Source organism: Pituophis catenifer, unplaced genomic scaffold (assembly GCF_029215685.1).
Source record: "Pituophis catenifer annectens isolate HBS135680 unplaced genomic scaffold, rPitCat1.0.hap2 SCAF_15, whole genome shotgun sequence".
NCBI lineage: Eukaryota > Metazoa > Chordata > Lepidosauria > Squamata > Colubridae > Pituophis > Pituophis catenifer.
Window position 1 is genome coordinate 8,180,798 of NW_027256895.1, and position 12,881 is coordinate 8,193,678.

General features: G+C 36.5%; 1 protein-coding gene across 1 annotated transcript; it reads right to left on the minus strand.

Moving 5' to 3' along the window:
• Positions 1-2,524: 2,524 nt before the first annotated feature.
• Positions 2,525-11,432, minus strand: LOC139324642 (vomeronasal type-2 receptor 26-like). The gene is made up of 6 exons (XM_070954366.1): positions 11,356-11,432; positions 10,272-10,563; positions 9,031-9,894; positions 5,010-5,237; positions 3,514-3,640; positions 2,525-3,423 (listed from the first exon to the last, which is right to left on the minus strand). Exons 1-6 carry the CDS (start codon positions 11,430-11,432, stop codon positions 2,525-2,527), a joined length of 2,487 nt encoding a protein of 828 aa, XP_070810467.1.
• Between the last annotated feature and the right edge of the window lie 1,449 nt (positions 11,433-12,881).

Below are 12,881 nucleotides of genomic sequence, written 5' to 3' on the forward strand. Positions count from 1 at the left end.
CTTCAGAACCTATTAGAATCTGCTGGATTTTACCCCTGGTTTTGTGGCTCCCAGTGCTTTCTTTTCTGTGGGAAACAAGTCCAAATGGCTCTTTGAGTGTTTAAGGTTGCAGACCGCTGGGATACAGCAAAAGCATATATCCGCAGATTAATGATCACCTATACAGCAAAAAACGAATAAGGAAAAGAGACAAAAACATTACTTTCTAGATGAAAACATTTCACTATCAAAATGTTTATGAGCATTAGATTTATTTAAGGCCTTTGTGTGGAATGGCCAACATTGAAGATATTAATAGAGAAGTTAGGTTTTGGGGGAAAAAATTAGAAAAGCGATAAATCAACCAAAAAGTGATAAATTAACAACAGAAATAAAATTTAAAAAAGAGATGATTAAAGTAAATAAATGTAATGAAATATAGGGGGGATTTTTATAAAAACAGCGTTGGTGGAAAGCAAAGGGAATAAACCTTCTCAAGAATATATGTTGTTTTGGAGGGGATAAGGGCACAATTGGAAGATATTGTATATCTTTTAATAGTTACAGAAGGAGAAATATAAATAATAAAGATGATCTCCGGGGTTGGGTGTGTGTGCATGGTAATATTTGCATTTTTTTTCATCTATTTTTTGTATTTAGATTTATATGTATTATGGGTCAGCACTTCAAGCTGCATTTACTCTAGTGCTGACATAAGAAGGAGAAGCGGAGGCGTCTGGAAAGGGACGTTTGACTTTTCACCTACTTATTTTCCCTGGAGATAACATCCCCTAGGAGATGGGATGGGAGGGGGGAAATTCCTTTGAGCTGGAGCAGTAGATTAGGGGTAGAGTGACTTGGAAGATGGCAAATGAGTGCAGGGGAGTGGGGAACGGAAAGGGAGGTTTTGGGGTCTGGAAGTCAGTGTTGGCTGCGATGGAGTCGGAATTAGAATGTCGTGCTTAATAAATTGGAGTTTTTCTACAAAGACTTTGTTTGAAATGCAATTTATTTGAGATGACCTCGAAACCTGACATTATGTTTGTATTATTTGTATTCTAAATAAAAAATATTTAAAAAAAATAAAAATATAACCATATGAGTGATTGAATTTTGAACCGACTAGAGCTTTTGGATATTTTTCAAGGGAAGCCCAGTGGTGGGATTCAGCCAGTTCGCACCACTTCAGGAGAACTGGTTGTTAACTTTCTGAGCAGTTTGGTGAACTGGTTGTTGGAAGAAATCATTAGGGCAGAGAACCGGTTGTTAAATTATTTAAATCCCACCACTGGGAAAGCCCCATAGAGTGCCCCATGTAAGCTGGTGATCTCATAATTGATGGCGTGGTTTATTACTTTATGAATTGAAATTAAGGAACAGCCTTTATTTCAAATATACATACGTAAACACACACACACACACACACACACACACACACACACACACACACACATGTTTCAGCCTTTGTATAGGCTTTATATCTATATTCCTTCTATCTAATGTTAGCCACTCTTTCTTTCAAATGTTCCTAGTTTAGGGAGAAGAAATCATAGTCTTTAGAGTATGTTAAACTATTAGCAGTAGAATATTAAAGACTTTGATGCAAGAAATCTTTTGAAGACTTTAAGTCTTAAGAGCCGAGGTGGCGCAGTGGTTAGAGTGCAGTACTGCAGCTACTTCAGCTGACTGCTAATTCAGCAGATCAGCAGATCAAATCTCATTAGGCTCAAGGTTGACTCAGCCGTCCATCCTTCTGAGGTAGGTAAAATAAGGACCCAGATTGTTAGGGGGCAATATACTAATGCAATATGCAAATGTCAATATATGCTAACTTTGTAAACCGCTTAGAGAGGGCTGTAAAACACTTAAGCGGTATAGAAATCTAACTAATAAATAAATAAATAAGTGAGATTAAGGTAATTTTTTTTAAAAGGTTCTGTGTGGTCCTTCCTCACATAACATACATCCATTGAAAGATTGACATCTGCTGGATATGTTCATGTTCTATTTGTGAAAAACTGGTAGAAAATAAATGTGGTGGCTTTCAACAATTTTAATACTAAACGTATATTTTCAAAGAACCCTAAAAAATCCAAACTATGATCCTTTAATACTGTGTTAAATATATATTCACAAAATGGTAATCAGATTCATTATATTTATATAGTGCTCTACGAATTGAAAGTATAAAAACCATGAAAATGTCACTGGAAATATTGGACATCATTTGAGTCAATATCTGAAATATCCTAATAGCAACTAAGAAAACTAGATCAAAGTCAAGTTCAACAGGAGTGTTGAAATCGGGAAAGGATAAAGGTTAAGGAAACTTGGAATATGATGGAAATGCAGCAACATGAGAACTTACTTTGGAATGGCCAAACATAATAAAACTTAATAATCACAAATATCCTATATAAATCCTCCTTTAACAGAAATAAAAATGTCTATGTTTTGAAACTTGTATATAACTTTCCTGTAGGCAGCAGTCTTTCTATTCTTTTTTTTTTAAAGTTTTGCTAAATCAGAAAGATCACATGGGGTATTAGTTCCTCTTTATGAGTTGCTCCCTGTGGTTTAGCTCAGGCCGTAAAACAATGATGTAGCATTTTGGGAGGAATATGCATCCCAGTAATGCAGCACTGGAGGCCAAGATGGAGAAGACCTCCACAGCTACCAAGGCTTTTCCTTTTGTGCTCAGATAGGCTGGAAAGAAGGTGATCCACACACTGCAAAAGGCCAACATGCTGAAGGTGATGAACTTGGCTTCATTAAAGCTGTCAGGTAATTTACGCGCAAGAAAAGCCACAATAAAGCTGGCAATAGCCAAGATACCCATGCAGCCCAAGACACAGTAGAAGAAGAAAGCTGATCCTTCATTGCATTGTAAAATCATTTCTTGGAGCTCTGAATGCATGTCCAACTCAGGGAATGGGGGATATGTTGACAACCAAAGAATACAAATACATACTTGGAAAAGAGAGCAAGAAAGGACAGTCCAAAAAGCCAATCTTTTCCCCACCCATCTCCTCATCTGAGATCCTGGTTTAGTGGCCATGAAAGCCACAACCACAGTGATGGTTTTGGCCAGTACACTAGAAATGGCCACTGAGAAAGTGATGCCAAACATTGATTGTCGGAGAAGGCAGGTCACTTTGCCAGGTTGGCTGAGGAAGAAGAAAGAGGAGAGAAAACAGAGCTGAAGAGAGACAAGCAGGGTGTAGGTGAGGAACCTGTTGTTGGCTTTGACAATGGAAGTATCCCGATACTTAATAAAAGTTCCAAGCACCCAAGAGGTCAAGAAGAAGAAACAAAGAGCTACTGAGGCTAAACTGATTTCTAAAGTTTCTTCAAGGGTTAGAAACACAACCAGTTTCAAGATACATCCATTCTTTTCTTTATTTGGATAATGATCTTCTGGACATTCAAAACAGTCATCCATATCTGTAAGAAAAGTCAAGGAATTTGTCATCTAGGTATTCCAAATTATTAGAAATTATAAAAGTAATATATTAAAGTTTGCTAAAACCCTACCATTTTGATTTGAAATCTTCCCTTCTGGGCATGGAACACAGTCATAGCAGCAGAATTGATCCCCCTCAATCCCTTTCTTCCAGGATCCAGGGAAACAAGGGTCATTGCATTGAGACAATGGAAGATCCTGGTGATAAGGATAAAAGGTTTTGAAAAGGAGGGTTTTTAAATAAGTTTCTGATATTTCTCCTTAAGGGAGTGAAAATATTATTGCCTTCCAAAATAGATGTTGAATTAACTGGGATTTATAATGTACATTAAAAAGATGTAGTGATTAAAATTATACACAAAAGGTCCTATATGAAGGGCAAGGTGAGTAAATCATTGAATGTGTAGGTAATGTGGTGGAATAATTGCCATTCTTGTGATTTCTGATGGAAATGCAACCCAACTATGCGACCATGGTTTTTACACTGTAATATAATTTTGTCAATTTGATGAATGCTTAACCACTAACATTGGTTAAAAAAAAAAAAAACATCCCATTTTTATATTAAAAATAGAAATTAGATTTCTAAAGAGACTATGTTCAATATGAGTTCATAATTGATTAAAGTATGGTTGATTAATGTCATCTCTTTTCAATTGTTGTCTAATTAAATACAATAGATTCAGTCTCCAGAATAAGTCTATCTTTCCATCAAAGTCCAGATAGAAGTGGCTTCTGGTTAGGTATAATAAATCCATCCATCTCCCATAATCTTCATAGGAAGAAATAATTTCTCACTTCCCCATTCAAACAGTAGTGTAGGGTTAAAGGTAAAGGTAAAGATTCCCCTAGCACATATGTGCTAGTCGTTCCTGACTCCAGGGGGCGGTGTTCACCTCCATTACAAAGCCGAAGTGCCAGCGCTGTCTGAAGATGTCTCTGTGGTCATGTGGCCGGCATGACTAAATGGCAAAGGCGCACGGAATGCTGTTACCTTCCCCAAAGGTGGTTCCTATTTTTCTACTTGCATTTTTTACATGCTTTCCAACTGCTAGGTTGGCAGAAGCTGGAACAAATAACAGGAGCTCACCCCATTACATGGCATTAGGGATTTGAACCGCTGAACTGCCAACCTTCCGATCGACAAGTTCAGTGTCTTACCCACTGAGCCACCACATGTAGGGTTATTCAGGCTTCAACCTCAGAGAAACAGATCAAATCAACTCAGTTAATATCAGTTATCTTTTTAGTTATCTTTTTAGTCTGGAACAGGATTGAAGTCTTTTTGTATATTTTTATCATATCTTTTTGCACAATCATTATTATCTCATCAAAGTTTTTAGAGAGACTTTCAGCTAGAAGCTGCATACTACTCGAATATTTTCTGAAGCTTCAGCCATTCTTTAGTCTGTTAAACTTTATCAGGGAACAAAGAACATGGAAGCAGAAGGAAACCAAAGGGAGGTTTTATAAATGTTTCTGTATATTTTAATCCAAGATAAGTTTGCCTTGAATAAAATAAACAGATGAAAAAAAAAAAAGCATGGTTGATTAAATGCCTCCATACCTGGTTAAAAGTTGGGTGCCAGACAATCCCATCTTCATCAATGAATAATTCCTTCCCTTTTGTAGCACTGGGATCCAACTTTCCCACTCTAATTCTCTGAAAGGATCTGTTTGGAAAAGTGATCAAGTTGGTGATGTCGAATCCACCTGTTGCTTCCCCTTTCTCATTCAGGGACACTCTCTCCCCAGCTGAATTATTGAAAGAAATGCCTTGAAGAAATGAATGGAGCTACTTGAAAAAGAATGAAAGACAGAAGGAGTCGAAAGCATGATGATAGAGAGGAGTTTCATTCACTCATTTTTTCCATTCCTATAATAATTGCTAAATATGTACACTTATAAATTTGATACTTGATACTGCATGCAAATGTAAATATGAACTCCATTATTAATTTGGCATTGTTAAGGAAAGATAAAAAACAACAATGAACCAAACCAAAATGAATATTGAAATTATATCAGTTCCTATAATTTAGGTCCACTAATTAAATAAGTTGGACCGTAAAGTTGGACCATAAGGAAGGCTGAGCACCAAAAGATTGAGACCTTTGAACTATGGTGCTGGAGAAGACTCCTGTGAGTCCCTTGGACTGCAAGGTGAGCAAACCAGTCAGTCGTAGAGCAGATCAACCCTGACTTCTCTTTAGAAGACCAGATCCTGAAGATGAAACTCAAATACTTTGGCCACCTAATGAGAAAAAAGGACTCACTGGAGAAGAAACTAATACTGGGAACGATTGAGGGGAAAAGAGGAAGGGCATGACAGAGAATGAGCTGGCTGGATGGAGTAACTGAAACAGTCAGTGTGAGCTTAAATGGACTCCAGGGGATGGTAGAGGACAGGGAGAAACATTGTCCATATGGTCATGATGGGTCGGACACGACTTCGCGACTAACAACAACAACAATTAAATAAGTAATTATATCTAGAGCACATCTAATCTTTCTTCAATTGTATGAAGCTATTTGATAGTCTGAAATCCCTTAGTCAGAACATTAAAATCTGAGATTCAAGTACTCTTCAATAGATAGATGAGAGATAGTGATCATTGCAAACATTGTTTCATACTATTTATGCCACCTATAAGAAGGACCACCACTTCATTCCTAAATATCCGATAGAGAGAGAAGACTCAGCTTGGAACATATTAAAAGTTCATGAGCCACAGAGAAGTATCTTGAAAAACTGATTATTTTTGGAACAGACAATGAAAAGTAATTTAAATTATCATTTTTACTGGGCAAACTAAGATGATTTCCAACAGAGGCCTAAACCATGATTCATATAGTAGCTTCTCAATGATCAGAATAACAGAAACCTGTTTTTCTGTATGTATTCATAGGAAAAGAATAACAGAGTTGGAAGGGACTTTGGAGGTCTTCTAGTTCAACTCCCTGCTTAAGGACTGTTAAGGATATTGTTGTTGTGTTACAACCAGCAGAGTGTAATGTCTGACCTCTTCTCTTGATATACGAATTGTGTTCTGGTCTGTACAGAGCAGACCTTTTCCTAGATCCCTGCATCCTCCAAAAACCTTTGGTTGGTAAATTCTGTACCATTATCAGTCACTAAGCATTTAACCTTAAATTTCTGTTTCCTTTCCACAAAACCCAGCCAGTTGTTAATATGCTGGAATGTTTCACATTTTGTTTTCATTAAATAACAGAATCCATATCTTGAATAATGGTCTACTATGCTAAGAATATAGCAAGCACCTCCTATGCTGGGTTTCTTGGGTCCAATTAGGTCTACAAACACTACCTCTAATGGCTTTTTGGTTTTAAAACCATTAACATGGTTTGCTGGTGTTACCCTACTTTTTTGCTGACTACAGGCATTGCAATTCAGATATTTACTACATGCATGTAGTTTTATCCCTTCAGATAACTGAACTGTTTTCTTTAACATCCTGAAATTTAAATGCCCAAGTCTCCGGTGTAACAGATGAATACATTCATCATGTGGTTTAACATTCTTATAAACAGACTTAGACTTAGCCACCAATACTGGGTTATCCCTTAAAATAAATAAATCATTTTCTAAACTTGCAGTAATAACCTTGCTATCTTTCTCAATAAAACACTTATCATTTTTAAATGTTACTGTAAGCCCAAATTGCAATAATGATTTAACAGATAATAAATTGAATTTTAACCCAGGAATATATAACATAGGCAATGGTTCATTACTAAATGACCAACAAGCAACACCCTCTCCAGCTACCTTAACCTTCCAGCCATTTGCTAGTTTAACATGTTGGTTACTCTTCTCCATTTTAACAAAAAAAATTCTATTTCTAGAAATAGATTGAGAAGCACCACTGTCAACAACCCAACAATCCTGGTTAACATCAGTAGTTGCACTGGATATATCTAAATTACAACCCTTCTTGGGTCTAGTATTGCCCCTAACAGACATTTTCTTATTCTTACAATACTTAGCTATATGTCCTTTAGCCCCACAAGCAAAACAACGTTTTACAAAATAGGCAGTTGAATACATTTTTTCTTATTTTGGTTGTTGCACTCTCAACTGATTCCTTTCTTGTCTTCTTTTGGATTCTTCCAATAACCTACCGGTTATGCCAGCCAATGTCAGTTCATCTCTGGACAAAACCTCTAACGAAGAAATATAGTCGTCATAACTATCGTCCAAAGAAGAAAGAATTATATAAACTTGTTGTAGTTCTGAGAAAACAAGTTCCTTTTCATGCAGCTCCTGGAAAATTCTGGTCATGGATTCCAAATGAGCCATCATATCTCCACCTTTAAGAAGATGTTGTTTAAATAATCTCTGTGTGAGATCAATATGAGCACCCACAGAGTCACGAACATATAGTCTCTTCAATTTGGTCCAACACCTAGCAGCAGACTCTTTGCCACGAATATGGACAAGCTGCTGGTCATTCAGTGTTAGTCCAATAATGCAAAGAGCTCATTCATTGTCTCTGTTAAACTTGGCTAATTTCTTCGCATCTTCCTCATCAGCAGGATTCCATGCTGTTACATCCGGTGGATTATTAACTATGTCCCACAGTCCTTCTCTACGCAAAAGTAGATTACATTTTGTAGACCAGGATACATAGTTTGTTCCATCCAGCTGGGTTATCATGGAAAAATTTGTTGCTTGTTCTAGTGCCATCTTCACTTGGATTGTTTATCACAAACACAGTTTGTACTATTCACATTAACTCTCAGTTTAGCTCTTAACAATCCTAGTTAGTTCTGGTTGGCTCTGGGCCCGTAACCAATGTTAAGGATATTGTTGTTGTGTTACCAACCAGCAGAATGTAGAGCACAGAGAAACATTGCTGAGAGCAATGAATAAGAGATGTGCAAACTGGTTTATCAAAAGTTTACTTTATAGGGGAAAAACAATCTCATAGTCTTTAAATCAATCCAAGTCTTTGCCAGTTAAATCAGTCCAGTGATACAAAAATCTTCTTACCACACAAACAGTAGTTGGTTAGAATAACAAGCTCACTCTGGTTCACAAACCACGATGGTAGCAGATCCATCAAACCGATGATAGCACAATGGTTGCAACTCCACACACTATGGTAGCTTATCATCAACTGAATACGTTACAGTACCTTTCTTAAATACGTTCACAACTAATTACAGCATGACTCAGCATTACAATGAATCAGCAGGAAAACTTTAAAGTCACATAATACATTTTCAGATTAAAGTTACAGTACACATATATTGCCTGGACAACTTGTTAGGTTCAAACCACATCCTAACAAGGACAAGACCCTATATTATTTCTGACAAATGGTTGTGCAAACTCTTCATAAAAATATTCAGTGATGAAACACCCAGAACTTCTGAATGCAAGCTGTTCAACAAATTAATTTTTCTCACTGACAGGAAATCCCTCCTTATTTCTAGATTCTTTTTCATACTTAACTTGATTCCACATGCAGAAAATATTAAGACTTTCCACAATCATTTTAAAACACATTTCTACACAAAGCTACTCACTGAAATAAAAGAAGTGGCCAATGCAGAGAGAATACCTGCCAAGCCTGGAAATTTGGATGATCAGTTTTTTTACTCATCATCTTTTTTTTAATAACGTATCTCAGCATGAGTAGCGCTCGCAAAGCATGAGCCACAGCATAAACAGCATTGTAGATACTGTAGCTTTGACCAGTCATTTCCGTTTCAAACACAGGCCCAGGAAGATCCTCTAGCTTCATCTCCCCAGTGCATTTCCTACTATATATTTCTTTTAACTCTGATTTTGGAAATGAACACTCAAAGGATTGTTCCCAAACATCATGCAAAAAACCATCACTGGAGATTGAAAGAGGATTTACAGTCAGAAGAAATTCCTTGAAACCTGCAACATCTGTTGAATGGATATTGAAGGAAATAGCCCCATGGAACATCTGGAGATCCCAACGGATTTGAAATCCTGATAGTACAAAATCAATCTGCACAGTCATGATCCACACATTTCTAAATAAGGCAATTTCCTTGCTTTCAGGATCTGCTAGAAATGTTGCAAATTTTAGCCACATTATTGTCAATGATTCTCCATAGACAAGAAATGCATTCACTTTGCTGTTTATCATATTGATGGAAATAATTTCAATTGTTTGAAAAGATTCCTGGTAATCTTCCAAGTGGACTAGTTGGGAAAGCCTTTGTACGAATGATGAACATATTCCATTCTGTGAAAGTAAGGGCTGCATTTTCTGTAAGAAATTTTCTCCACTGTTGTTATCAACAGCAAAAATCCCAATCCATGTCCACTTGAAATGATGAAGCAGTTGGATAATCCCAATGTACTGATGGTCTTCTTTTGGGACCATGAAATAAAGTGAAGAAAGTTTAATGGTCTGGAATTCCTCTTGGGCCAATGAGCCATATGTCAGCTAAAAGAAAATGCAATAGGATTCTGTTCAATTATTAAATCAAATATAATTTTTGTAAAATATATTCAAGAAATATTTTAAATATAAATATAGAAAGGAATATTTTGCCATTCCCTTCAAACATACAGAAGAAATCGATTGTTTTACTAGGAGCAAAGAGTACTCCATTCAAATCTTCCCTCAGGTGTGGAATGTCTCTGAATACTCACTTCTAGTAATTTGTATTGTAGTTTCAAGGAAGAGTGCTAAGTAGTAGATTTTAAGCCTTGCAGAACATATTCACACAAACCTAGGCCTAATCTTTAATGCTCATTAATTATTCCATCACAACCACAACAATATATAGAATTATTCTTCTTAACCCCATCACAGCTTACTTGTGGAATCTTGAAGAATTCTATAAGTTCAGCTACATAAGATGACGTATCAAAATCCAATCCTCCAATGATAGCCATGAGGTTCTTCTGGCTATTGCATTTGTAGTTAGGGACAAATTCCTGGGATTTGAAAAGCAGGTCCAAAGTGGTGCGATAGGTCATCCTTGCATTGTTGTAACTGTCATAGATGTGGAACCCAAGAGTGACATTAGGTAAAATCTGGGCATCCGCATTGATCTCCTTCACAGCAAAGGCCAAGGCAAGGACATGTTGATAAAATTTGGTGAATACACTGCAAAGAATTTAAATACCCCACTTGAAAAAGTAAGTTGACCATTCTCATAAGGTGGCATCCTTTCTGTAGGAATAACAAACATTTCTATCTCTGATAGTAATAAAAAGATAATTGTCTTTCTACAATTCGTAATAATTTCTACAGAGGGGTCTTAATAATTCCTACAGAGGGTCTCTGAACTTGGCTGTTTTCTTACAGATGTTTCATTACCCAAAGTAAGTAACATCATCACTACTTAGCACTGATGATGCTACCTAGTTTGGACAATGAAATGTATACAAACTCATGGTCCGCAGGCTGGATGCGTGATGCCCTGGCCATGCTCACCCTCATTTTAGCGAAGGGGAAAAAAGTTGCAATATGTCACGTGATGACAACATGACAGTGTGAGTTTGACACCCCTGGTCCGCAAGAAACCACTCAAGCTCAGAGAGCACCAAGGACCCTTCATTTCAACCCTGAGATACAAAAAAATCTCCTTTATTGTTAATTTCTAAGTTCAAATTTACTTTATACACAGTATTTCCATGACTTGCAACTAATATATACTGCAACAAATATTAGCAGTGACTTTTTCAAAGTATTATATCTATTTTCTATGATTTTTTTAGAAAATGTTTAAAATTGTGGGAAGAAGATTATTTCTTCTGCCAGAACCAGATGCCATAGAAAGATACAGAAGACACAGATTACATTTAAAGAACAATACATTTATGCACAAACAGCTTTTACTCATATAAGGAGTTTTTGGAGATCTGGCTAAGATTAGATAAAGAAAAAATTCCTTACATTGGCATGTCATAAGGTATTATAGCAGGGTTTTCATTAAATTTACTTTCAACAAAGTGGTAAACGAGATGAGACATCATCCCACCAATGATGAAGTCTCCAGGCTGGTACCACTCATGTGCAACAAGGAAAGCATCACTAGCAGGGCAGTTCAGAGTAATTACTCTGTGCACCAAAAACGTCAGAAGAAACATCTTCATGCTTTTGTTATTGTTCAGATGTTTTGTCTTCTATCCTACCCAAAGGGAAGCATACATAATCCAAGACTTCATCTAAAGATAGATCTAAAGATAGATTATATTTGAGAATGCATCTAATGAGAATATCAATCATTTTATTTTTAAAGATCAATGAGAGCACACATTTTTATCTTGAATATTACAAGGATTTGAACAGATAGTCTGACAGAAGAGAACAGAGGGCTGAAACTTGAAACAAACAAAAACCTTACATTATTGTTGAATTAAATTATCCTTTTGTGCAGCCTTTGATTTTTTGGTCTAGCTGAGAAAACACAGTGATTCCTCTGGGAGATAATTATCTTGTTTTGATGAGATGATAATTGGCTAATGGTTCAACTATTTGTTAAAATGATCAAATGCCAACAAAAGTTGCATAAGGAAGATTTGCAATATAATGTATATTTAATTTCAATTGAAGAAATAAAAGTAGTGCTTTTTTCAAGGTACCATGTTTATTTTCTACCAATTTTTCACAAAGTAGAATATGAACATATTCCATAACAACAATATCAGAATATCATTTTTGTTTTCTCTTTAACAATTTTACAACTTATTTATGGAATCTTGAAGAAACCTACAATTTCAGAAATACAAGATGATGTTTAAAAAAAAAAACAGTACTCCAATGATGGCTATGAGATTCTTCTGCCTATCACATTTGTAGTTAGGGACAAATTCCTGGGATTTGAAAAGCATAAGATACATAAGATATATCACCTTTTATTGATGAAATTATAGGTTTCTTCAAGATTCCACAAGTAAGCTGTGATGAGGTTGAAGAGATGTAATCTTTTATCAGGTATTAATAATATGAGACATTTAATGAAATTGTATGACATGTATTCTTCCTTCTGTCTCATCCTTGATTCAAAGTGTATGCTTATCAATGACCATAATAAAGAGTGATTTGGTTTGGTTTAAAATAAGAAGTCTGTCATTTTTCAAGAAAAACAAAGATATAGTTCAGCCTAAATCCTATCCCCCAAAAAATGCTGTTTTGAGCCAAGGGAGTCACCTTCACCCATGGGATCTGCTGGCATGGCTGGATCCATGGCATGCGGATCCAGAATGCCCCGGCTTATGCTGTGGGTGAGAACGGAGCACAAAAGGAGGCTACTGGTGAGTGACGGGAGTCCCCAACCATGGGGACATCTGCTGAAACCACAGGAGCCACCGGTGAGTCCACCATCACTCCAGAAAAACCACCCCAGAGGGACCCTGGCATGGGAATGGCCTGAAAATTGTTGGGAGGAGGCTTCCCCCTCTAGAGCAAAAGGAACTCCC